General features: G+C 37.0%; 1 protein-coding gene across 3 annotated transcripts; it reads left to right on the forward strand.

The window, feature by feature from the left end:
* Positions 1–219: 219 nt before the first annotated feature.
* Positions 220–26288, forward strand: gabrg1 (gamma-aminobutyric acid type A receptor subunit gamma1). Of its 3 annotated transcripts, none has more exons than XM_047392851.1 (9): positions 220–1614; positions 11449–11609; positions 11928–11995; positions 14126–14346; positions 14597–14679; positions 18209–18346; positions 18435–18587; positions 21026–21228; positions 21307–26288. In XM_047392851.1, exons 1-9 carry the CDS (start codon positions 1538–1540, stop codon positions 21586–21588), a joined length of 1386 nt encoding a protein of 461 aa, XP_047248807.1. In that variant the 5' UTR covers positions 220–1537; the 3' UTR covers positions 21589–26288. The 3 variants fall into 3 exon arrangements, with proteins under 3 accessions (XP_047248807.1, XP_047248808.1, XP_047248805.1); XM_047392852.1 differs by having other exon boundaries at positions 21310–26288; XM_047392849.1 differs by having other exon boundaries at positions 21026–26288.
* The last annotated feature ends 224 nt before the right edge of the window (positions 26289–26512 follow it).

Raw genomic sequence — 26512 nt, forward strand, 5'->3', positions numbered from 1 at the left:
AAACATGCAGAAATTGTCCTTTGAACCGAACAACTGGTTGTACAACCCTTGCAAACAAAACTGCTTTTAAATGTGCAATAACTGCTTATTTGTCTTCATGCCACCGTGGAGGAATTATGGTCACAACAGCATCTCAACAAAAACACAAGACTGGACTTTGACTAGGCCACCCCTAAACTTTAGTTTTGTTTTTCACCCTGTTAGTGACAGACTTGATGGTGTGCTTCAAATTATGCACCTGCTGCTTAACTCAAGGTTCCTTTAGCTTACAATCACAAACTGAAGGCCAGATATTCTCCTTTTTGATGTTCTCGTACAGCAGCAACACTGGATTTTTTGTTTCATGCCAGATGTAACTTTTCCCAAGTGTCTTGGGGGATGGTTAAGATGTTTTCTGGGGGAATGTGAATCGTATTGTTGAATTATGCATGCTGACCTTAAGTGAGGTAAGGCTTGCAATGCCTGCAGTTCAGGGTTCTTCTGTGATCTCCTGGATGCTCAATGTCCTCCTTCAGTAATTTTGGTCAACCGACCACCCCTGAGAACACTTAAACATTGTTCCACATTTTCTCTTTTTGTGGATAATTGTGTTCACTAGAATCCCTACACTCTTGAAATAGTTTTTTAATGAATGTCAAGAACTTTGTTTTGCGTGTTCTTGAGTTTCTTAAGATCGAAGCATGTTGATTCTGAGATCCTTTAGCCTACTTCATGTTGTTATACTGATTATAATTGTCCCTTTGCTGAATGAATTTATCAACAATGACATGCAAAAATGTTTTTGTTGTCAACCAGTGACCAAAGTAAGTAGGGACTGTTAATTTCAATACAACAAAATATACTCAAATAAATTAGGTATAATGTGGTTTGGTACAAGCTATAAGTAAGGTAGCTTGTGGAAGTGAAATACTAATTAGAAACTTCATTGTTCAATCAAAAAGGTTGTTATTTTCTGACTGTCTAATCTGTTTGAAACATTTAAGTGTAACAAAGAATGCAAAGACAGAACAAATCTCTAACAGCATCTACATTATAACGGTACAGTAGTTTGAGACAATATTTTTAGCTAAACGGTGAAAACATGAAGTGAAAGATAAAAGCGACCGTTGCATTTTGTCAGTGTGCCCTTGAGCAAGGCACTAAATCATCTTTCAAACTGCACAGGAACAGAGGTTTGTTCTTGTTTTTTTTTTTATTATCAGAAAAGCTCAAATTGCTGATTCAGCAAAAATGGACAAATTTAAAGAAACCCCCCTCCGCTGAGTTGACATTTTAAGATGAAACACGTCTCTTCTTAACATCAGTTTTAGAGCAGCATCTGTCACAGCAGCACTGCAGATGGACTACAGCAGCCTCACTCCCTGCGCTCCCATCCTCCTCCCCTCGAAACACGCACGCACCATGGATCCATGCCTCACCACCATCCTCTGCATTCAGCCGTGATCCACCGACAGAAACAGCCTGATTTCCCGCACTCTAACCGCTGCCTTTTATTATTCACATCCCTAGTTGTCATCGGTGCCGATCCAGCTCCGGAATGAAGCCGCTGCTTTTGACAACACTGCGGGACAGAGCCATGATTCCCTGGCTGCTCTTCGCGCTGCTCGGTCTTTGGTGAGTGAGCTGCTTCCATACGCCCGTCGTAATGGGAAGGGGGGGGGGGGTTAAAATGACCGCAGAAGGTGTCTTTTTTACAGCGGATCATTGTGTGAGCTGTGGCCTGGCAGGTACAGATATAATGGGGTTCATTTTGAGCCAGACCAGATTTACACTGTTTTTTTGTTTTTTTTTGTTTACCTACCTGAGATTTGCAGATTGGAGGGTTTTGGTCCCCGCTGTTAATGCGCTGATGGCATTTCTGAGAATTATGTATACTGTGGAGATTAGGGATTCTTATTAAGTATGAACAGGAAAAACAAGACAAAAAAACATACAATTTATCAGCAGACAAAACATCTTCCTTCATTTTTATTTCTGCTCATGAATTTTCTAAAATATAACGTTAATAATGTATCTTGTCATAGTCATTGTAATCCAAGCAGTAAGAAGTGATAAAAGCACAAATCTCCACCATATTTCCATATGACCCAGCATGCCAGCCTTTACCACTTGCAGTACAGGAGCCTCGGCTAATTTTCTGTGTAAGCATGTCAATTTTTGCTCAGAAAGTATGAATTTTTGGTGCTTGTTTTGTGAGTTCTTACCAAACTCCTCAAACGGAAACCTTTCTCCACCAACAGCTGGGATGAAAAGTTTACATCCACTGTCCATCCATGAATGTGACTTTCATTTGGGGTTTTTAATGGTTTATTTGAAGCAGGTGGAATGATTATATGCCAGTTACAACCCAAGCACTCCACATGTACAAAGGAATCAAAGTGAATTAGTCCGTACATTATTTGTAAAAATTAAAATAAAAAATGGAATGACACAGGGAAAAAGTTTTGAACAGAAATTAATTCATTACTTTGTGAGGAATCCCTTATTGGTAACAATATAAAAGTCTCTACTTTAAGGAGAAACTAGTCACATGAATTGCTCAGGTGTGATTTTTATCCATTCTTTCACAAAAGCTATCCTCAAATTTTGAAGGTTTCTTGTGGAAAAAGTTGACATGAGTCAAGTGATGACTGAGCCATTCTAGCAGTTTTACCTTCTTTGTCTGAAACCAGTTAAGTGTTTCCTTCGCTGTGTATGTAATTATCTTGCTTGGAAATCCACAATTGTTTCATCTTCAGATTCTCCCCAAGATTTCAGGGTACATTTCATCATGCATCCCTCTCTCAGTTATTTAAAAACCACCAGACCCGTATGCTGTAAAACAGCCCACACTATGAATTTCCTGCCTGCAAACTTTAGTTTTGCATGGTGTTTTTGGGGTAGTGGTGTGCAGAACCATTCTACTTCTAAACATGCAGTGTGCATTGATTTGTAAAGAGTTTAGCTTTGGTCTCATCTGACTATAATATATTCTTTCTGTATTTCTTGGCTATTCCAAATAGTCTTCCTTATTTGGATTGTACACAACTCTATCAAAAATGGTAGAGCTAACCTCAAATTGATGGATTGATGATATAGACCTAGCTTTTAAGCATATTTCACGAAATCCCAGCAAGGTTGAGGTCTATGCCATTTTGAAGCTTATTGTTAACCTGCCTTTTCCATTCTAAACCCAGTTTTGATGGGTTTGGGTTCATTGTTCTTTGGAACATTAGCTTTGTTCAAGTTTCAACTGTCTCTTGATGGAATATGAAATTAAATATTTTCTAAGTTGTCCCCTTTTATTGTTGAATCCACTTTGTGCAATAAAGCAGAGAAACAGCCCCACAACATGATGCTGCCACCATCATGCTTAACAGTCGACACAGTGTTTTTAGGTTCAAAATCAACAAATTTAAGTCAAGCTTGAAAGTGTTGATTTTTAAACAGAGGCCTTTTCATGGTTGCTACCCCATGTTGATGTATGTAAAGCTGGCCTCACAGTGATAATGACACTGTTTAACCCTGTCTCTCTCCGAGACATTGCTGCTAGCTGAGGTTTTACTGTGGCTAACTGTACATGCTCTCGTTCATCCTATAGACTTGAAAACTGGCTCAGAGCGTTTCTGTTTAGCTCTGTTTCTCTCCAAGATGAAACCATTAGAGATACAACTGACAAACTCTTTCTTTTTCTTAAACATGGAAAGCACTCCTGGATTAGTGTGTATGTGTTTACTTTTTTTCTGTGGATGCTTTGTCTTCCCAAAGCCCCAGTGGGTTGCAGCAGATGTTTACACTGAGCTTAGTTTTTCTGGAGGTTTCCTTCTTTTACAGGGGTGTTTTCCTTTCCACAAGCTCACTCTCTCAGTTGAGAAGCAACCCCACACATGGACTAGATCAGGATGCATCAAAGTTGGCTTCACACAGGACTCCTGGTAGCTCTCATCTTTACTTCAACAATATTAAGGAGGATTAATCAGATAAAATAACTTTGTGCCTTTCCTGTTATTTGTCATTCTACCTGCTGCACAATTTCAGTTTGTCCTTGATGGTTTTTAGGACATGGGTTCCCATTTTGCTGTCATTTTTGTCCATATGTAATTTTATTAATTAATTTCCCTGCATGTGTCTGTACTATCACCCACCTGTAAATGTTGAGCAAGCTCTGCACTTGTGGCCCTTTAAAAGGTTTGCCTATGGTGATGATACGACTACACTGAAGTGAAGTTAGCTGATGATTTTGGCTTAATTTCAGGCATTTGATCACTCTGCACAATATTCTAAAACAATCTGAAGTAAAGCTGAAGATGTAAGTTTTGTAAAACCCATTATTTGTGTCCCTGTAGACATTTTTAAACACCACTGTACAAACTGAGCATTAATTTAACAGCACACAAACTAATAAAGTGAATTCCTACATAAACATTGTGCATTTGTGGATGTTTTTCCATATATTAAATTAGTGTTCATCCTCATTCCCCATATGTAATGTTAAAAATGTAAACTTACACTCTCCCAAATGTCTTTCACAGACAAAGCATGTTATGTAGACTTTAAAAAAAGATTTAACATATTTACACAACTGTCAAATTGTATTTTAAATGTCTAAATATGATTTTGACTGCTGCTTATAAATATATCAACTATGTTATGGGTCTCTTCAGCTGTGCTCAGGATGTTTCTGGATAAGACTGTAAGGAAAATAACATAAAAATGACAGACTGCTGTGGTTTTAACAGATTTATGAAGCTGTCAGTGTAACAGTTTGTTTCTGCACATAGCCCTACTGATCAGTGTTGGCAGAGTAACTGTTGTTGATTTAAGCTCCATAAGAGTCAGAAAAGAAAAAACAGAGACGCAAAGAGATGCAGAGTATTTAGTGAATCATCTCTGAAAGTCTCTCCAGCTCAAAGCTGATCTGGAGCTGCAGCCCAGTGCTGAAAGCAGCGCCCCTGGTGGGTTACAGCAAGCTCCACGTACTCCAATGGCTCCCACAAGAACATTCCCAAATACAATGGGAAAATCCCGCCAGCATCTTAATGTCTGCAACATTGCAGGATGCTGTCTTTTATCAACACTTTAAGTGCAGGGTTGGTCATGTTAATGATGATGCTGTTAGCAAAGATTCGAGCTTGGTACAAGTGTAATTTTGTTTGGGACAAGGTGTGCAATAACCAGAGCAAGCTTAGTGTGATTGTAACAGTTTAGTGTTTTATGGCAATAACATAAATTTTGATGAAAACTCATTTGATAAATTTGAATCCCCCGTGCCTTTGGAGATTACTGATTTAGTTTTACCCTGATGTGTCAAACTATATAGGGGTTTTTATACCTTGACAAATATATACCTTGGAGTGTACCTTGGATTCAGTTGTACATCTAATTGTGAAACGGGTTTTGTAACAGTATAAACAAGGATATGGTCCATACAAATTCATTTAGCAACAGTTTCAGCAACAGTTTCAGTTCACTTTCTGGAATTTTGCATCGAATGTTGTAACAGTTGTAATTAGTATCTGGTCGAATTGTATCAGCTTCAGTTTGACAAAAGACATAAAACTGTTTTATGACAAAATTCTTCTTGAACTAACATTGTTTGTAAATGTGTAGCAAGTTTGATTTTTTTTTACCCTTAATTTTACAGGAGATTTACTAACCTTCTAAAATTCTTTATTAACAGTAACTTTAAACAAAGTTTACCTTTTGCCTTTTTCACTGAACAGTCGCAAAGGCTGTTCTCTGGATATATTTACAATGTGAACTTCCAGGACCCCTCAATGTTTTTATAATTAGGCATCACTGTAGAGGGAAGCCGCTGCAAGCAAGGGAAAGGGCTGAGCCTCTACATGCCAACATCACTGCTGTGTAAAGTTGTGTGTCAACCTGAAAAGATGAAAACAGCTGTTATATACAGTACAGACCAAAAGTTTGGACACACCTTCTCATTCAAAGAGTTTTCTTTATTTTCATGACTATGAATATTGTAGCTTCACACTGAAGGCATCAAAACTATGAATGAACACAAGTGGAATTATATACTGAACAAAAAAGTGTGAAACAACTGAAAATATGTCTTATATTCTAGGTTCTTCAAAGTAGCCACCTTTTGCTTTGATTACTGCTCCACACACTCTTGGCATTCTGTTGATGAGCTTCAAGAGGTAGTCACCTGAAATGGTTTTCCAACAGTCTTGAAGGAGTTCCCAGAGATGCTTAGCACTTGTTAGCCCTTTTGCCTTCACTCTGCGGTCCAGCTCACCCCAAATCATCTCGATTGGGTTCAGGTCCGGTGACTGTGGAGGCCAGGTCATCTGGCGCAGCACCCCATCACTCTCCTTCTTGGTCAAATAGCCCTTACACAGCCTGGAAGTGTGTTTGGGGTCATTGTCCTGTTGAAAAATAAATGATGGTCCAACTAAACGCAAACTGGATGGAATAGCATGCCGCTGCAAGATGCTGTGGTAGCCATGCTGGTTCAGTATGCCTTCAATTTTGAATACATCCCCAACAGTGTCACCAGCAAAGCAACCCCACACCATCACACCTCCTCCTCCATGCTTCACAGTGGGAACCAGGCATGTAGAGTCCATCCGTTCACCTCTTCTGCGCTGCACAAAGACACAGTGGTTGGAACCAAAGACCTCAAACTTGGACTCATCAGACCAAAGCACAGATTTCCACTGGTCTAATGTCCATTCCTTGTGTTCTTTAGCCCAAACAAGTCTCTTCTGCTTGTTGCCTGTCCTCAGCAGCGGTTTCCTAGCAGCTATTTTACCATGAAGGCCTGATTCACACAGTCTCCTCTTAACAGTTGTTCTAGAGATGTGTCTGCTGCTAGAACTCTGTGTGGCATTGACCTGTTCTCTAATCTGAGCTGCTGTTAACCTGCGATTTCTGAGGCTGGTGACTCGGATGAACTTATCGTCCGCAGCAGAGGTGACTCTTGGTCTTCCTTTCCTGGGCGGTCCTCATGTGAGGCAGTTTCTTTGTAGAGCTTGATGGTTTTTGCGACTGCACTTGGGGACACTTTCAAAGTTTTCCCAATTGTTCGGACTGACTGACCTTCATTTCTTAAAGTAATGATTTTCTTTGGGAGAAATATATCCACATTTTGCAGGCTGAATGTAAATCGGTGCTGAAATATAACCATAAAAAACGGAAGGCAAAGACTTAACACGATTTTAAAAGCCAGGAAGACTTTTTAAACCGAAAAGAGGAACTGTTTGTTAAAAATGTCAGCATTTACCACCCAGGGCAAGGACACGGACTTAGAGTTAGAGATGCTGTTTCATGACCAACGCAGCCACAACAGTTACTGTTGCTAGAGGTGCTTTTTGCTGTTTTCAGGTGATCTGTTAAAGTATCTCATTCTCCAAGTTTGTTCCTTATTTTGTATTAGAGCTGTTTCTGTTGGCTTGTTTGCTTTTATTGATTTCTTCCTTTATCCTTTAAATCCACAGCATTCCTTGTTCCCATTGTTTCAGCCTGTGTTTCTCTAGTTTTTATTCTTCCATTGTTCTGCCTTAAGTTATTTTATTAATAAGGTTGTGTAGTTTTATTATCGACCTCTTTTTCGACTGATGTCAGCACTTTAGATCATTGTCCTCTCATGACAGCAGAATCATTTAGGCTTTAAGATGACTACACAGACACTAGGTCACTGTGTCATGGATGAGAAGTCATTCAAGAAAGAGTAGCTTAAATCCTGGGCTGAACACCAGGTCAGCAGGGATCCTTATAATATCAGGTATTTGTTTTATTAGATGGGAACTACAGCAGCAGTGTCGCTTGGCACAAGCTGAGAGTTCAACCATGTGGAACAGCCTGTAATAGAAACAGCAGGACTCATCAGATAGCAGACACATGAAACTTCTTATAGCTCTGTTTAAGATACATTCTGAAACTGCTGCTGTGTGCACTGAATCCAGGCACACTTCCTCTGACATTCAACCTGACTCAACCCTGTGCTTTGATTGTGCACACATAAGACCAATATCAAGCACATTTATTTTTTTATTTTTTAGTGAGGCTGAAAACTGCTGATCTTTTACTTTCTCTCAGAACTGTGCTTTATAAGCTCAAAGCTGTTTCTGCCCTTGGGGAGTCACAGTAATATAACATCCTCACACAGCATGGTCTCTGATTATTAAAGGGAACGGTTCTTGTGAGGAAACAATTAAGCAACCAGTTATTCATATAGGATGAAACACTGATATGTTATTAAAGCTCTCAGTATAACCTAAGATTCAGATTAGAGTTTACTGTTTAGAGTTGTAGGCAGCAAATTGTTTATGTTTGGACATCTTTTATTTTGTTTAGGAAAAAACTCAGTTATATAAAAGTATTAAAAATGACACAGGAATGCACAATTTCTGCATGTTTCTGCTGAATATTGAAATGGGACTAAAAATGCCATCATTTCTATTGATAAATGACTTAACAATGCTACTAAAGTTTTCTCGCCACATTCCCCCTCCCCCAACTGGTTTCATCAGAGTTTCTCTCTTCCTTACAAGAAAAACAAGGTTTGGAAAGTCATAGTGAGGAAATTAAGGGAGCATGCCCACCCATCCCTCCTATTAAGGTGATGCTGTTATAAACTAACAGCTGGAAAATGTAATTCTACAATGAGGAGATACCATTCTGCACAATAAGCATGTTTATCTTCTAATAAAATCTACTAAAGTTTTGCAGGTCTTCTCCTGTATTTTTCCATGTCTTTAGTCGCACTATATATATCTATTGAAAAACATTTCTACATCCTGAGAACTGCCCAACTGCGTCACTGCCTCACTACTTGTGACTAAAGCAGAATTTGATCCTCTATTTTGAAATTATCTTTATAATTGTGAAACCATTGTCATGAGTACATTAAATAGCTGGCTAATTTCAGTGTGACATCTTGTATCTTCAGAATAAAAATAAATGTTTATAATACAATAGTTATTATTGCTTTTCTGATTTAAAAAGGCAGACCATGCCATATTTGTTTTTGTTGTTTAATTCTGTGTTAATACCATGATACCCTGGCATTTGTACGCAAGGTTATAATGTCAAAAGTAAGTTAAACTCTTTTCTTTTGTAGGAGACAATTTTTTCTGTTTGCTCAAGAACTGCGGTTTGGCCTAAAGATAAATTCAGTTTCATTCTAATTTTAGAAGAAAAAGCAAACGATCACCCTTCTTCCATTGAGTTGAAGAAGACAGCTGATGTGGCAGATTTGCGCAGTTTGCATGGATACGACATGGATAGAAGCTTCAAGTCTGTTTTTTTATATAGCAATAAACAAAGGCAACAAAAATACCATCAGAATTTTAAATCATCTATTAAAAACAAGTTGTATTGTCTGGTTTGCTATTTAGAATGCAGCCCATAAGGTTTCCAAAAAAATCCAACATGATGTAGAACAGCATGCATTAAAGCTGTTCACAGCTCTGTAAGCTGGGTTCAAGGGTGAAGCAACACAGATAAAAACATGTTTTTGGATGAATTACATCTGCAGCACAGCCAGTGTTTATTGCAGATTTAATGTATTCATCACATCCCCTTCATCTGTGCTGATAACCGCTCTGAGTTTCCAGACATTGTGTTTTTGCTATGATGGTACAATCATGGTAAAAAGAAGGTCGACATTTTTTCTATTTTTGTTTATTGTATTTTTTGTGCATTTGTTCTGCTTATTTATCTTGCTTTAGCTTTACTGTGAAGTACTTTAGGCTATATTTATTTAACCTAGGTTATTTTTAAATGCTCTAAAACAAATTTGACATTTCCACCCTTTTTCAGGTATTGGGACTTAGATATGAAGACATAATACAAAAAATCAGATCTTTCATAGGTTTTAAAATAATTAAAATCTAATCTCATGTGTGCAACAATCACACACTCAAAAAGGTCAAATAAAAAAGCTGTTTGTGAAAGTCCATCCCTGCTGCTTTCAAAGGATTTTAATCAATTAGCTCGGTTCATTGATGGACTAATCACAGTGTTATGTAAGCATACAAATGTGTGTTAACATAATATCAAGACTAAAAGACATCACCAATAACATTTGCTTTAGTCTTGGTAAGGCTATCAGGCCATGTACAATTTATCTCACGTCCTCCACTCTACTGTGACATTGGTTATTCACCAATGGAAAAAAACAAAAATTAAGACAGCTGCCAATCTTCCTAAAATTGAAAGTCCCCAAAGTCAGACCATGCAACGCTCAGAGTAATTACTATTCTTATTATTAGAATTTTAACAGCATAAGGAAAACATGTTCTCTCTAAAAAGAAGGTGGCATGTCCTCTAAATAAACCAGAAGAGATCTAAAACAACCTCATTTGGATAGATGAGACCAAAGTTGAAAAATGTGGCCATAATGAACAGCACCATGTTTGGAAAAAACCGAACATAGCATATCAACACAAACAAAGCATACCAACTGTTAAGCACGGTGGTGGATGGCTTGTTTTGCAGCCGTGTAATCTGGAAATCTTGGAGACGATGAGTCAATCATCTCCTCTGTATATCGAAGTATTCTGGACTTGTTCAAATTGGAACATTACAAACTCTATGACCTCCAATACAGCAGAAAATGTATAACAGAATGGCTGAAAAAGAAAACAATAAAAGATTGTACAATGTCTCTGTCAAAGTCCAGATCTCAGCCTGATAGAAATGCTGCTCAAGGAGTTTGAGAGCTGTGAAGAAACAAATATCTGTAAACCTCAATGAACTGAAGCAACACTGGAGAGAAGAGTTGGTCAAAATTCCCCCACAACAATATAAGAGTTACACTGGAAAAAGAAACCACTTAAAAAATTAGTAATTAGACATTTAGCTTGTAACAGGCAAAATAGTCTTGACAATTTTATACAGTGCAGAATTTGTTGTGTTTTATGAAAACTTGAGAGATTTAACTAATTTCAGACGCAGTCCCTATCATATATATATATATATATATATATATATATATACATATATATATATATATATATATATATATATATATATATATATATATATATATATATATATATATATATATATATATATATATACACATATATATATATATATATATATATATATATATATATATATATATATATATATATATATATATATATATATAGTAGAAAGCAGAAGAAGCAGCCTAATGAATAAAACCATGCATGCAGTCTATCAACTGTTAAATGAGAAATCAAAGCAAATTTAATCTGCTAGATGTGTGTGAAATGTTCTGCCATGGTATGATTAAAATGTGTTTTGCATATGCTGTGGCATATACTCAAACACATCACAGTTTAAATACCTCCAGGACATTATCACATCGAGGTTCTCAGTCAAATAGATGGTTGCTGACCATGTCATCTGATTTACCATCTGGCCAGCAAACACCTCTACTTTCTGAGGAACCAAGATAAACTGTGGGAATCTCTGGATATCTGCATGTTTTATGGTAATTTCTCTCCTTCCCAGTTCAGCCATTGGGCCCAGCATGCAGGAGGATGAGGACTATGAGGATGTACCTATAAATAAAACCTGGGTGTTATCACCGAAGGTCTATGAGAGCGACGTGACTTTGATCCTGAATAAACTGCTGCAGGGCTACGACAACAAACTACGGCCTGATATTGGAGGTAAGATAAAACAGAGCTTCTTCCTCTTATCTCAAATGGACATTAAAAGGTCAAAATCAGTATTTCAGCAGTTGTAAACATGTACAATAACATCTTCTGCATTTGAGTAAACACACATTCTCAAAATTCAAAGGGGATTCACTTTCCAATATTTTCAGTTTATTTCTATAGATTGTAATGAGTAGTCCTTAGTGGTTACAGTAATTCAAAAGTATTTACATTTCAGTAGTCCCTTGTTATTGTGAGTTTGGTTGTTTTAGGACATAAATCTGCAGTATGAAACCACGCCTGTCACTGTGCTCTCTTGTTTTGTTTCAGTGCGGCCAACAGTGATTGAAACAGCAGTTTATGTCAACAGTATTGGACCAGTGGACCCCATCAACATGGTGAGACTGCTTCCTCTGATTTAACAGCAGCTTTTTTTCATTTTTATACATGGACTGCTTTAAAAAGTCCTTCTGAAGCATCAGTCTATTAAACATTGTTGCAGATCAAAAACGTTTTTACAGATTGCAGTATTATCTGCAGATACTTCCAGAGAAGCTATCCTTAACTTTTATATCTCATTCAATGAAATTGCGAAGCTCTCCAGAGACTGCATGTCCTACCAGCACATGGCTTGATTATAGGAATTTCCAGGGAAGTGTAAAGGCAATTTTGAAGTTTCTTATTTTCCAAATAGGCTTTTCTTGCTGTTCTCTCTCAGATGCACACCTGCACCCTCATCATACTGTAAAGGTCAGCAACACCGTCCCATGACAATTTTACCACATACATTATTGCACCATGCCCTGTGATGACCTTAGTGCATGTCCAGGTCTATTGGTCTCCTACCTATTGACTGCTGGAGATAGGCACCAGCCCTCCTGTGACCCTGCACGTATAGGCAGGTATAGACAATGAATGGATGGATTGATGAATTCATGATTAGATCACTGCTTGTTCACTGACAAAGGCATGACTGTATGTCATTCTAGCTCAACGCTACTGGTTTAGAAATCTGGAATAAAAATTACCTTTGGGAGTCGAGATGTTTCAATAAATATCTATTTAGTATTTATTCCTTGCAGGAGCCACTCACCACACAAGAGTGTAAGTAAAGTGAATAAAAAAACATGCAGTCCTCAGGGGAATGGCAGAGAGGCTTAGGTGGGAGTGTCATTTGCAAGCAGCCTACTCTACGATGTCAACTGGCAATAGCATCTCTTCTACAATGACTTTTATATACAATACAGTAAACAAGTAGCAGATAGCAAGAATCAAGGTCTGTTACTACATGGGTCTTAAGGCTATAAACTTGAATGTGGTAGGATGGGGTGACAGACTGATTAGGAGACTCGTCTGCAGCAATGTGAGCTCCATTTACCTTTACCTATTGTCATCAGGTATTGGTCATGACCGAAATGATGGGATCCCAGACACAAGCGGCTGAAAAAGGCTTTCTCTGTGGGTTGGCCTGACTCGGTCTTACAGGAAGGGTGAGCAGCCCTGTCATCTGGGAAAGCTTGGAGTAAAGCTCCTGCTCCTCTACATCAAAAGGTGTCAGTTGAGGTCTCTTTCCAGATAGGTCCCACAGCTGGGAGGATTTATATCCCTTCTTGCCCAGCAATAACTAGGGATTCCTCACAATGAGCTTGACAATGTCACTGAGGAGAGGGATGTCTGAATTTCTCTCCTGGACCTGTTGTCCCTGTGAATCAATCTTGCATAGATGATGGATGGAATGACAATTTTAAAAAAAGGGTATGGAAAAAATAAAAGAGAATGAAGGTGCAGCAGTTCTCTATTCAGGACCTTGACCTAGTAGAACCTAACTTCCAGAACACGATGAGATCAAAGCCTTCCTTCTTTTCCACCCAAAAGGTGAATTAAGCTCTGTATTTATTTGTCCATAGTAAAGAGTAGGCAGTAGGCGGTAGTGTTAAACTCCGGTCCTTAAGAACTGGAGTCTTTTATGTTTTAAAAGTGTCGCTGTTTAAAACACCTAAATCAAATTAGCATTAGCAAGTCTCTGCAGAACGTGAGAAACTAAGCCATTTAAACCAGCTGTCTTAGATCAAGGCTGAGTCCAATACATGACCTTGAGGACTGAAGCTGAACCACTTTGACATACTGGTTGTTGCAAGAGTAGCAGCACAGTGTGATAAGTCAAGCAACCAAAACATCTCTTGGGCAGCTACTAGCATGATATGATCATTAGCGGGGTTGTAGCCTAGGCAGGTTCTTTATCAAACCACGCATATATGCACCAGTCCCACATAATTTAAACATAGTTACTGTGCCTCGCTGGACCCCTAAAAATCCTGGCAAAGACCAGCCAGGCTCTGGCTGATGTTTTTACAGCATAGCAGAATCTTCATCCAGTGTGAGGGATGGGTAAAATACAAGTGAGTAGTGGTGAAAGAAAGTCTGACAATTAGAAGAACAATGTGTGTGTATTGAACTTTAACAAGAATTGGCAAATAGGCACCAGAAAACTGTGTCTGTAGACAATGTTTGCGTTGACTTTCTTGCAGGAGTACACCATTGACATCTTCTTTGCCCAAACGTGGTACGACAGCCGACTGAAGTTCAACAGTTCAATGAAGCTGCTCATGCTCAACAGTAACATGGTAGGCAAAATCTGGATACCTGACACCTTCTTCAGGAATTCCCGAAAATCCGATGCCCACTGGATCACAACTCCCAACCGGCTCCTGAGGCTGTGGAGTAATGGGAGAGTCATGTACACACTAAGGTAAAACACTACAAAGGCCAATATTTCAAACAGATTTTGTTCCCATATTTAATGTTAAACTCTAAAGACATTTGTTGTTTGTGCAGCTTTAGTGTGTGCATATGTGTTTCTCTTTAAAGTAACCCCAGTTTGCCAAGGCATGATCTATTTGTCTGTTTTTATTGGTGTTATTACAGAGACAGTTAAAAGAAGAAACACAAAAGAATGTTGAGACTTGATTTGTTTCTCTGTCACAATTCTGTTTTATCAGGTTGACTATTAATGCGGAGTGTTACCTTAAGCTGCATAACTTTCCAATGGATGAGCACTCGTGTCCCCTGGAGTTTTCGAGCTGTAGGTTGTCAAACGTAACTGTCTCTCATTCTCGAACCCGTCATCTTGACTTCAGCTTCCGTAGTTCTCCCAGAAAAAGGGGCTAGCACAGTGGCGATGCCTGTGTTCATTCTCCTTGCCAAAGAGCCTATCTGCTTGAGGCTGTACCAATCTATCATCTGCTCTACCAGCAGAGGGGAGGTCACCCAGTACCATTTTGCTGACAGACTTAATGAATTCTGCACCCTTTCCCAGTCTGATTCATGCTGTCTGTGTCATCCTTCATTTGTCTCTTGCATTGTGCTTTGCCTCTCATTACTTATTTTGATCTTAATCTTCCACACATCAGTGGAAAATACAAAGACCATTCCACTGAGTTTAAGTCAAATGTCAGGAGCAGTTCAGTCACAGTAAATGTCATCAAATCAGCACGTGTTTGTGATAAACACAAGCCTAAAAAAGCCTTTGGTAACACTTTAAACTTCAGCTGTGTTACAAAATTCTAGCAGTGGGGTAGTGGTTTCTGAATTAGGATCTACTAACAATGTAATATTTAGGTAATATCAAGGCCAATTGTTTAGAAAAAAATGTGAAGGATTACAGGGTAAAATTAGAAAAGTAAGGTACACCTAGGAGGGAAACCCGGAACCCAGACCAGAAGGGATAAACATTCCTTTCAATGAGTTCTGTATCCCCTTCCGAACTGCAAAACCTCCAACGGAAGGTGTCCTGATCAGAAACCTAAACCACCTCGGCCAGCTCCTTTTGATGTGGAGGAGCAGGGGCTCTACTCCAAGTTCCCAACCAATGATGAAGTTCCTCACACGATGTCCAAGGTGAAATCCAGCCCCCCTACAGAGGAAACAAATTTTAGCTTCTTGGATTTAGGATCTTGTTCTTTTAGTTATGATTCACATATTGTGTCGAAAGAGTTAAGGCTGGAACGTAGATGATGCAGTAAATGAAGAGCTTTCTATTCAGCTCCTTTTTTTAAATCGTTTAGGTTTCAATCAGCCAGTATTTAATATAGCATGAAGGAAGATACACATTTTCTTTATTACGGTACTGTGCAAACGTTTTAGGCAGGTGTGAAAAAAATGCTGTAAACAAAGAATGTTTTCAGAAATATAAATGATGATTGTTTATTTTTATCAATTTACAAAATGCTAAGTGAGCAAACCCAAACATACAGCCAAAGTCATTAAGAACTATCTTCAGCGTAAAGAAGAACAAGAATTACTGGAAGTGATGGTATGGCCCCCACAGAGCCCTGATCTCAACATCAAGTGTGTCTGGGATTATACGAAGAGACAGAAGGATGTAAGAAAGCCTACATCCACAGAAGAGCCGTGGTAAGTTCTCCAAGATGTTTGAAACAACCTACCAGCCGAGTTCCTTCAAAAACTGTGTGCAAGTGTACCTAGAAGAATTGATGCTGTTTTGGAGGCAAAGGGTGGTAATACCAAATATTAATTTGATTTAGATTTCTCTTTTGTTCATTCACTGCATTTTGTTGATTGTTGTAAATGATTAACACTTCCATTTTTGAAAGCATTCTTTGTTTACAGCATTTTTTCACACCTGCCTAAAACCTTTGTACAATACTGTATCTCTTAGGATGAAAATCAGCCACTAATGGTCAAATGGGCTTTTGTTTTATGGAAATGCTGGATAATTATAATTATTGAGCCAGTGTGTTATTAGAAAACACTTGTGATTATTTAATGTAAAACCTGTTGACAATCTAATGACGTCTGAGTCTTTTTTGTAAAATACTTTGATGGTTTCATAATACAATCTGATAACATTTTATTAAACTAATCTTTTCTTTGTAACTGTTGAGCAAGCTGTAGAGTAAGGTGCAACTAGGAAAATGTTAACTGTCACTTGTGCAAATAAGCCATGATGACTTTGTTTGCAAATCTATTTTCCTTTTATCCTGAAGACTTAAACGTACTGGACATTTCACTGTCATTATCATTCTGAGACTAACTGAATAAGCTGCCTGTTTTGGTATTTCATCACGTCCACTCACTTTGATCTCAGCCTGTCAGTGGAGTTGAGTTGTTACCTGATCTGAAATTAAATCCTATAGGATCACATAAAGAACAACTGCTTTACTATGTTCAACTAAATTAAGTTTTAGCCTTTTTTGGGCTATAGAAAAAACAAATCTCTTGTTGTTGTATTTTTTAAGAGAACTGCCATGCTCTCAAAGTAATAAACAAAATCAAGAATCAAACAATTAACCAAAAGAAATTACACCACTTTGTATTTCTATCTCCTAATGCATACAGCAAGAGGAGCAAATATTTCTACATAGTACCACTGGCTTTGAATAAACATTTTTTACCACTTTTGCCAACTTTAACAGGGGTTTGACTATTTACATTAAAAAATATCTTGCTTATTTGAAGAAATTTAATGTGACTGAGCAGGTCAGTGACATCTTGAATAATTCCATTTTCTTTGCCTTAACGCTGTTTCCTGTGAAGTACAACCAGTCATAGACTATGTAAAGGAAGGACGTAGCCACTGTTATTTAATGTCCTTTTTCAAATCACCATCTTGATTTGTTTCACTCTATAGTACACCGTTTAATTACATGGCAGAGACATGCCTTTTTGCGCTGGGTTTTCTATCCGGAGTTCTTAAATTTATGGATTATTCCTGATAATACCATAGTAAAAGTTAGGAATCATATTCATTTTAGGGTCTGTCTTAAAATAAATTAGCCATTCACTCAGTGCCCCAGAAGTCAAATGTGCTTACGAGCCTGCTTGCTCTTTTAAAAAGGATTTAAGAGGGAAAGACAATTTATTACTTTTATTAGATAAAAACAACAATGATTCCTTTTAAATGTTGCTCTTTAATCCTTTACAGCTACATTATTAGCCACTGGATTAATGTAGAACATCCAACCTTAGTCCATCTCATTAAGAGTTTAGCTCAGTTCTGTAAGTTTTCATTGAAACAGATGTAAACATGATTTTTAAAGCAAACTCAGGCGACATTGCAACATTTTGAAAGACATTCACACACAAACCCTTGAAGCATCAACACATCCCACATCCTAAAAGTCGTCATATGTCACCAGTCCCGTGACGTTTAAAAGAAATCGTGCTCTGGTTCCTTGTTCCTTAACACTCCGCTTCTTTTTGGTGTAGCATAGCAAGCTCATCTTACCTAATAGGAGGGCTTAAAATGGTAAACACAAAAGAGGTTTTCTTAAACTTCTCTTGTTTACAGCTGTTCTTGATTTTTCTTTTAGGTCAGAAATGGGAATGTCTTCCCCTTCTCTCTCTGCCCATTTCCTGTTTGAATACTGCAAATAAAAACTACTACTGCCATAAAAACTTTAAAAAAAAAGAAACTCATTTTTGTAAAGCCTGTTGTGAGGGATAGCTATATGTTTGAGTCACATTAGCTTTACTTTAAGATGCTGTGGCTACATCCATCTTTTATACGCAGTCTATGTGTGAGCTACATTAAACGACATCTGTAGGAACCCGAGAGGTTTTTGTTTAATCTGTTTTGGGGTGTTCTTTAGATGGTTACCCTAAGAACGAGATCACATATCGGTGGCAGAGACGGGCGGTGGAGGTGGCCGACCAGCGTTACTGGAGACTCTACCAGTTTGCTTTTGTAGGGATGAGGAACACCACTGATGAGGCGCACACTCAGTCAGGTAGAGCAGAATCTTCTTATCATCTTCAGTTTTACACAGCTATAGTTTGAAAATCCCTTTGATCTCTATTGTGCTGAATCTGTTTCAGGGGAATATGTCATCATGACAATCTTTTTTGATCTGAGTCGGCGGATGGGCTACTTCACCATCCAGACCTATATTCCCTGCAGCATGATTGTGGTCTTGTCCTGGGTCTCTTTCTGGATTAACAAGGATGCGGTCCCAGCTCGGACCTCTCTAGGTTTGAAATGTTAACAAAAGTTTAACATCTAAGAGTCCAACCTCCTGCCGGACTGAGCTCCTGCCATTTTTTGTCCTTTATGGGCCAATAAAGTAACATGACTGACCAGAAGTGATTGTCAATCAGACTAGGCAAGGGAAGTTTTTTTGTATAGCATCATTCATGTATAAAATAATTCAAAATGCTTTAAAGTAACCTAAAGTAACATTGGTAAAGAAAAGAAATGACATTATTTATATCAAAAATTTAATAGGCATCCACTATAACAAACAGTAAAATGCTAATTTAAAAGAATAGCTAAGGAAATAAAAATGAATAATGTTTTATTTTATGGGAACCAAACGTTCCTGAAAATCCCATGTTAGTCGTAGAGCTGAGGAGCATAGAAACGATGACCCAGAGAGTCTAGATAGTTCATACCTGAACAGTAACTTATGTTCAACACCATGCAATATCCTTTAGGCCAAGAACAAGTGTTTTCAAATCTATCCGTTTACAAATAAGCCACTGCAGTGATTTAAGGCCCAGGGGACATGATTAACTTTCTTGTTGTTAGTCAAGACTCTGGCAGCAGCATTTCTGATAAGTTGCACCTGCCTGATTGATCTTTTTTTTTTTGCAGGAACCTGTACAGACACCATTACCATAATCTAAACTACTGAAAACAAAAGCATCTACATTTTTTTCTATGTCCTGTTCGTAATCAAAATATTTTGGGCATTGTTTTTGAGATGTTAGTATGGTGTTTAGGTAATAGACATTATGTAAATGTTAAGATTTAGATCTGAATCAGTAAAAACACACAGGTTTCTTGCTTGCTCTGGAGTCAAGTTGTGCACTGATCTCTAACCTTGTATTTTTGGAGCCAAAAACAACGATTTCTGTCTTTTCTGCAGTAAGTCGGAGGAAATTCTGACCCATCCACTCATTAAAATTATGGACACACTTGCAAGGAGCTGGTATATAGTGAATATACAAAGTTGCATTATATGCATGGTAAGAGATGTGACAGTCCTTACACATATAGATATTGAATAGTGTCCCACAAATAGAGCCTTGGGGAACCTCACATGTCATCTTTGCTATAGTCACCCAGCAGTCCGTAATCTTAACTAGTTATGAGGCTTTCCCTAGGGTAAAAGAAAACAAAATGTATGAGAGACACTTTTTAATTTAGCTACAGCATTAGCATCTTGATGGGTCCTTTATAAAGCTATTATTAATAAAAAGTTTGGAATTAATAACACTTTTGTAAATTATGACTTGGCCCAACTTAAAAAAGACAGACTGTTGTTCTAGTGTTCATCTTTGATTAAAGATATAAACTCAACTAGAGCTTAGAACTGATAGCAGGACATGAAGTAATGCACAACACCCTAAGCATGGACAAAAGAAACAAGAGTTTTTATACTGATGAAGCTGAAGAATAACAAGGGGCAGGTGTGGTGATTAGTAAATGAGGATCAGGTGAGATTGGAGCACGGAGAGCAGGTCTAATTGACATAGATCAAGGAAAAGACAAATAAACGTAATTATGAACCAAACCCAATATGATTTTGTCCTAACTACAGAAACAGAAAATTAGGTACTATTACGTGTTAGATTGGTTAATCATTCATGTATTGTAACTATACAGGAGCCTTAAGTGGTTTCATCCTGAGTGATCATTATATTATATTATATCATATTATATTATATTATATTATATTATATTATATTATATTATATTATATTATATTATATTATATTATACGTGACAACACACTATGTGTGTGAGAGAGCAGTCACAGGATTTCATTATGATTTCAATACAAAGACTAAATGATTACAGAGTTGACAATTTAAACTGTAGCATATTCTTCTAACTGTTAACATAGTTTAGTTTAGTTTAGTATTAGTATTAGTTAGTATTTCCTGCAGAGTAAGTTGTCTTTTATCTTAGCTGTGAGACTTCCAGAGGATTACCAATTTTCTTGGTTTTTCCTGTTCCAAGACCGACAGAATTTCACTCCCACAAAAGGATAAAACAGAGCTATTCTCCTGCAATATGTTCAGCTTCTAGTATTTTGTTATTGCTCACAAGCCCCTGGACCCCACCCAGCATCCCATGTGGCAGCCTGAAGGAGCAACCGACATGCCTGGTCTCATTTCTAGAAGCATATTTCAGTTGTTGTGCTTAGTTTGTTATAATTTTTCAGCACCTTAGTGACACTCAAAATATTTTACTCTTCTTACCTTGGTAACACCCTCCAAACCGAGCATTAAATAATCAGGGCTTGTCATGGCCATAGCCAGTCACCAGGTGTTTTCTTGTTGCATTTCTCTACTTTACCCAATTATCCTGCAGAATTTCCATGTTTTATGTTTGCTACGTTATTAGCAAGAAAAACGAATAATTCTGTAAATGAGTTTTAATTCAGGAACTGATCCCTCTGTAGGAATCACTACAGTCCTCACTATGACAACTCTGAGCACCATCTCCAGGAAGTCTCTGCCAAAGGTTTCCTACATAACTGCCATGGATCTGTTCGTCTCTGTCTGCTTCATCTTCACCTTCGCTGCTCTCATGGAGTACGGCACCTTGCACTACTTCACCAGCAACCGGCAGACCAAGAAGACTAAAACCAGCAACAGTGCTCAGGTACAAACTGATCTTTTGTCTTTCTTGCTCTGTCTTTTTGTTATTAGAGCTGCAAAAGTAACTGGGGTTTCTTTGCAGCAGAAGGTTCCTAGCATGGTCAATATCCGACCTGGAGCATCCCTGTTGCAGATGAACAACATCGTGCCATATCAGGATGACGACGACTATGCGTATGATTGTTTAGATGGAAAAGACTGTGCCAGCTTCTTCTGCTGCTTCGACGACTGTCGATCAGGGGCGTGGAGAGAAAACAGGATGCACGTGCGAGTTTCCAAGATTGATTCTTACTCACGGATATTTTTTCCCACTGCTTTTGGGCTTTTTAATCTAGTTTACTGGATTGCTTATCTGTATTTATAAAATAAATTGCTATTTATAAATGAAATTAGCTGGAGTTTAACATCTGCAAGCATCTCAGCTGCTTTTAGAATAGTTAGAAATAACTTTGCAAACTCTTGCTCTGATAAAATTAAAGGGCCTGGCTGCAGTGAGGCATGGCATGTTAGTGGCAACAGCTTCAACATCTTGATTCTGCACAATAAGCAGGAACATTATCAAAGTTAGGCTGATTTGTTTGAGAAATTAGCTGTGATATATATTGTTTGCATATGTAAAACTCCAGTCTACACAGAGGAACTATTGCCATCAATCTTTAATATAACAGCCCAAATGTTTGTTTTCTCTTTGCCTCTGTGCATTAATATTCTGCTTTGCACTTTGCAGCTGGAATTAAGGCATATTGTCCCTAATTTGAAAGATAGGTTCCTTGATTTTTCTTTGAAATGCCTCAATCTTATCTGAACAATAGCATAATAATTTTCTTAAGAACAATCAGGGAGCGTATCTTTACAAATACAACCTTATTGTTCTCTGGGTCTTTTCTGTGGGCTATCAGAAGCAATGATGTTTGTTTTTATGGCAGACAGATTTTATACTTTCATGTATTATGTTACATAAAAAGGATTGAGTTGATGCCGTGTTCAGGCAAACATGTCAGTTGTTAATTTAACCTTTCCAGCTCTAAATTGATTGTTTTCTTACCGAAGATGTTCATGAAACTCTGGGCTGGACATCATTTTGTACAAGTCTGTGGCATCTAAAGCACTTCTCAAAAACACTGTCCTTCAGCACAGCAATAGCGTTTTAAAGGCAGCTTTTAGTAGCAGATTGTCTAAAAGAACAAATACCAATTAGGATCATTTTCTCTTTCAGGCATGCATGCATTTTAAAAAAAGAGATATTTTCTGCAGAAATTGAAGAATGTCATACAATTAACTTGTAGTTTCGTTTTATATTAGTTTTTCGCACTTTTTGTTGTTCCAAATCCCCTGGCTGACACTTTAGTGTTCAGTCACCAAGCCATGAAGGTTTTCAGGTGGCATTCCTCCTGCAAACGCATCCTACGGTGTCAACTGTTTTTTTACATTTTTGTTTTTAAACCAAAATCAAACATTGTTTATGCAGAATGTTTGTAGGCTTTAGTGTTGCACAGCAGCCCTCGTTATTAAATACAATATCTCTATGCTAATGTAAATTCAAGCCTTGTTCAAATGAATTATATCATTATAAAAAAGCGACAGATTTATACTTTGTTTAAAACGTTGAGCATTTCTTGTAAATATTTAGAGAACGCTTTAACAATTAGCTGTAAAATGCTTATAGATTAGCATTTAATGGCCAAAGCAAGATAACCTCAGGATCCTCAAGATCCTGAAAGCATAAGATACAAATAAATCAGAATCTGCATTTTCACTTTTTTTCCCAAGTTATTTAAAGTGTAGTTTTATGACAAAAAAAAAAAGAAAATTACAATTACAATGTCTACCTGAGTGCTGCCAGAATTTATTAATTTCAAATTACTTTTTTTGTTCCAAGTGGTCGTTAACCACGTTGGTGAATTACAGGCACACTTTCCTCACCATAGCGCCTGGTTAGGGTGCTGGTTTGTTACGTCTACAAGATACTCAGACAACTTATTTCCTGAATTGATCCTCATCACTGAAGAAATTACCATATAAATCTTTGCCTTGTGAGCTGCAGACTTTGCTATTACTATTTTTGTCTTTGGTCAACTTTGTGTTAAGCGACAAAGACTGAGTTTGATGTTCCAAAATGTTCCAACATCACTCTTTAATCAACTTTTGGTTGTGGTCATGCTTTTTAACACATTTGTCAAAGATGAATTTAACTATCATGAGTTAAAAGCCTCAACACATTTGAAAAAAACGGTTGAAGTTGCTCTGATTTGGTCTTTAACTTGAACGGAGGGGCTGAGTCCTTCATTTATTTGACTACAAATAGCCTTAAGAGGCAAAATGTTTCTTCCCAAACTGTCAAAATTAAACTACAAATAAACATTTGCTAATAGGACTACAGTCAAAATGTTTAATAGATGCAACAAGAACAAATTTTATCAGTTTTTATATGTAAATATCCATTCTGATTGGATAAAATCTGAATAGGAAACGTTTTAAACATTAAACAGTATTCATGCTGTTTGAGACAGAATGTTTTTGAGTGAAACAGAGGTGTAGATATCAGGAATATACTGTGGTCTATGCAAATATACTAGTTTTTAGGAAATCTGAAAGTTCATTTGGTTAAAATGAATATTGTACAACTCATTAATCAGATATCATATTTGCATAACAGTTGATAATTAATGAGATACATGAGCTGCGTGGATAAATCAAGACAAGAACAAATGTTTCCTTAAACACTGAAGTTTGTTTCATCCCATGAATTTTTCATTTCATTCTGCATCACTTTGGATTTTATTGCAGCTTGTTTGGTTTCAGCTTTAACACCAAACTGCTTAAATGGCTTGCCTTAAAAAAGACCCATATATGGTTCAGCCATGCAGCGCAAATCTAGAATTTTACTTTATTTCATTTCACTGATTTAACAGCTGTCCTCTGCAGCAACAGCTGTCATAATGTATCTACATAAGCTGCTAAGGACAGGCTTCAATATATTTCAACTGCATTATTTCAATAGGACATGTTTTTAGCTTATTTGTTCAAGGTAAAGGTTGCTTTGTTGTTCAAAATATTTTGTAGAGCACTTTCCCTACAATTAAATGTAGCAAAAAGTGATTTCACAGAATTAAAACAAAAAACAAGCATGACGTGTAGAACTGAGTGGTGTTATTCCAGGCGCCTGAGAAAACTATGCTTGATTTGCTACAAATTATATTTGCTTGTTTTTTCAAAGTAACTTATGATTTAACATAACTGAAATCTAGTCAGGTTATGACGTTATTTCGAACTGAAAGAGCTCATTTTCTTACACAATAAAACTGTTGTAGGTCAGAAACCAAGACAATTAAGCCTAATTCCCCTGAAAATGTTGTTAACTGCTGTGACCTGCAGGGACAGATAATCCCCAGAAGGAAATATAATACGGTTCACCAAAGGCACTGGATCTAACACAAAAACAATTAATTTCAGCATCACAATCATCGAATGAACTAAAATATCTTTTAGCATTTTTTTTCCTCAAAATTAGATAAAACTTTGTTTTATTAATCTTATTTAAAGTAATTTGTTTTAGTTAGTTAGTTTACACAAAAACAATGTTTCTTTGATATGACGAGAAAACTAAATACATTATTTTCACATATGAAATTAAAAAATATTTGTTTTACTGAGACAACAAAATGAAATAAATTTTATTTCCTGAATACAACCAGAAAAAAATACTAGTGTTTTACTGAGATAAGAAAAAACAAGATTTGTTTCCTCCAAATACGATAAAATGCATTTCACACACAGATACAAGATGAAATAAGCTTTGTTTCCTCTAGCCAGAATGAAATTAACTTGTTTTGTTGAGGTCACGCAAAACATGTCGCCCTGGGATAAAGAGAAAACTAAAGAGGTTATCTCAACACACAAATTTACAAATGTAAGTACAGCTCTCCTAGACATGTGGAAAAAAGTAAAGAAGGAGATCAAATCTGAACAATGTAGGATTGCTATATTGTGTTTATGAAACATTATGCACTTTTTGTTTAGCTCCTTTAACTGTTCTATTATTCTGTCTCTAAAAGATCTGAAGAGAATTGCAGTTGCACCTTTTCTGTTCCAACATTGAAAGAAAAACAATATTTCCACTACAGGATAATTCATTAATGCAGTGGGATGGTGATCTGTCCATATGGTGTTAATGTTGAACATGAAAGCAGCTAGTATTTGGAAATAACTTTATAGGTAAAGCATTTGAATGAAATTTATTCTTTATGTGCAAAGGGTAAAGATCTTGACTGAATGTCAGGCTGGACAGCAGTTAAAACAAATAAGACTCAATGCAATTTTAGCACCTACCAGGTGGACTGTAAGTCCCTATTTTTCTGCTATTTTGTAAATCTTAAACATAGCATTTGCAACACATTTGTGGAACCTAAAACTCCACGAAAAAGAAACTGAAATATTTCTGGTTAAAATAACAAACATCTAAGCATGTTTCAGTTTTATTTATTTTTTATTTGTATATTGTAACATATAACCAAAATACAAGCTGATGATGATTTAAAGCTAACATTTTAATGAGGCTACAACTAAATGTAAAAACAATATTGTTTTCTGGAGCATCAACATATTGCATTAATATTGCCAACTCATTTAATATCACAATATAATCAAAATATTTTTCTATTGTACTGTGGTTCTTCTCTGCCTTGGCTCTAAAAATCGGGTTTTCATCTCCATGTGGGGCTGAAAAAATTTTAAAAATAGATGGTGACTGCCAACTGAAGGTTTTTAAATGTACTTAAAAGCTGCTCTGAAACTCCAGCATATCATGGCGTTTTGTTTCATATTTCTCTTTGTAAGTAGCTTAAAAAAATCAAATGCTGTAATTTTCAGCCCAGCATCCTCAGAAACCTGAGCATGCTCCTCACTAATGATCTGCAAAGAGCTAAATATCTCATCCAATTCAAGCCATAATAAGACATCGATTGTATATCTGTGTACAATATCACTCTCTGTAAATGTTGCTCATGTTGTATTGTGACTAACTCAATACACTGTGACAAAATAAAGCAGTGCCTAGAAAACCCATCTGTTGCTGTTTTAGTCTTATTAGAATTATTTGCATTTTTAAATTATCCCCTTCTTTGAATAACTTGATGACCTGAAGGTTTAAGTCTGAACACAAATTGTACTTTTTTACATATTTTACCAAGCAAAACTGAACCTTATTTTTAAACAATTCATAAGTTTTAAGGGCTCTTATTGGAGACTCTCACACCTGCCTGTGGCTATTCTTGAGCAAGCTCTGCATT

This window comes from Girardinichthys multiradiatus, chromosome 19, assembly GCF_021462225.1.
Source record: "Girardinichthys multiradiatus isolate DD_20200921_A chromosome 19, DD_fGirMul_XY1, whole genome shotgun sequence".
NCBI lineage: Eukaryota > Metazoa > Chordata > Actinopteri > Cyprinodontiformes > Goodeidae > Girardinichthys > Girardinichthys multiradiatus.

What these genes read in the sequence shown, in the direction of transcription:
- gabrg1 (XM_047392849.1), top strand. Translation starts at nt 1,538, where the DNA reads ATGAAGCCGCTGCTTTTGACAACACTGCGGGACAGAGCCATGATTCCC. An exon ending in ACTACGGCCTGATATTGGAG is followed by an intron (nt 11,610 to 11,927) that starts GTAAGATAAAAC and finishes GTTTTGTTTCAG; the next exon opens with TGCGGCCAACAGTGATTGAA. An exon ending in TCCCCTGGAGTTTTCGAGCT is followed by an intron (nt 14,680 to 18,208) that starts GTAGGTTGTCAA and finishes GGTGTTCTTTAG; the next exon opens with ATGGTTACCCTAAGAACGAG.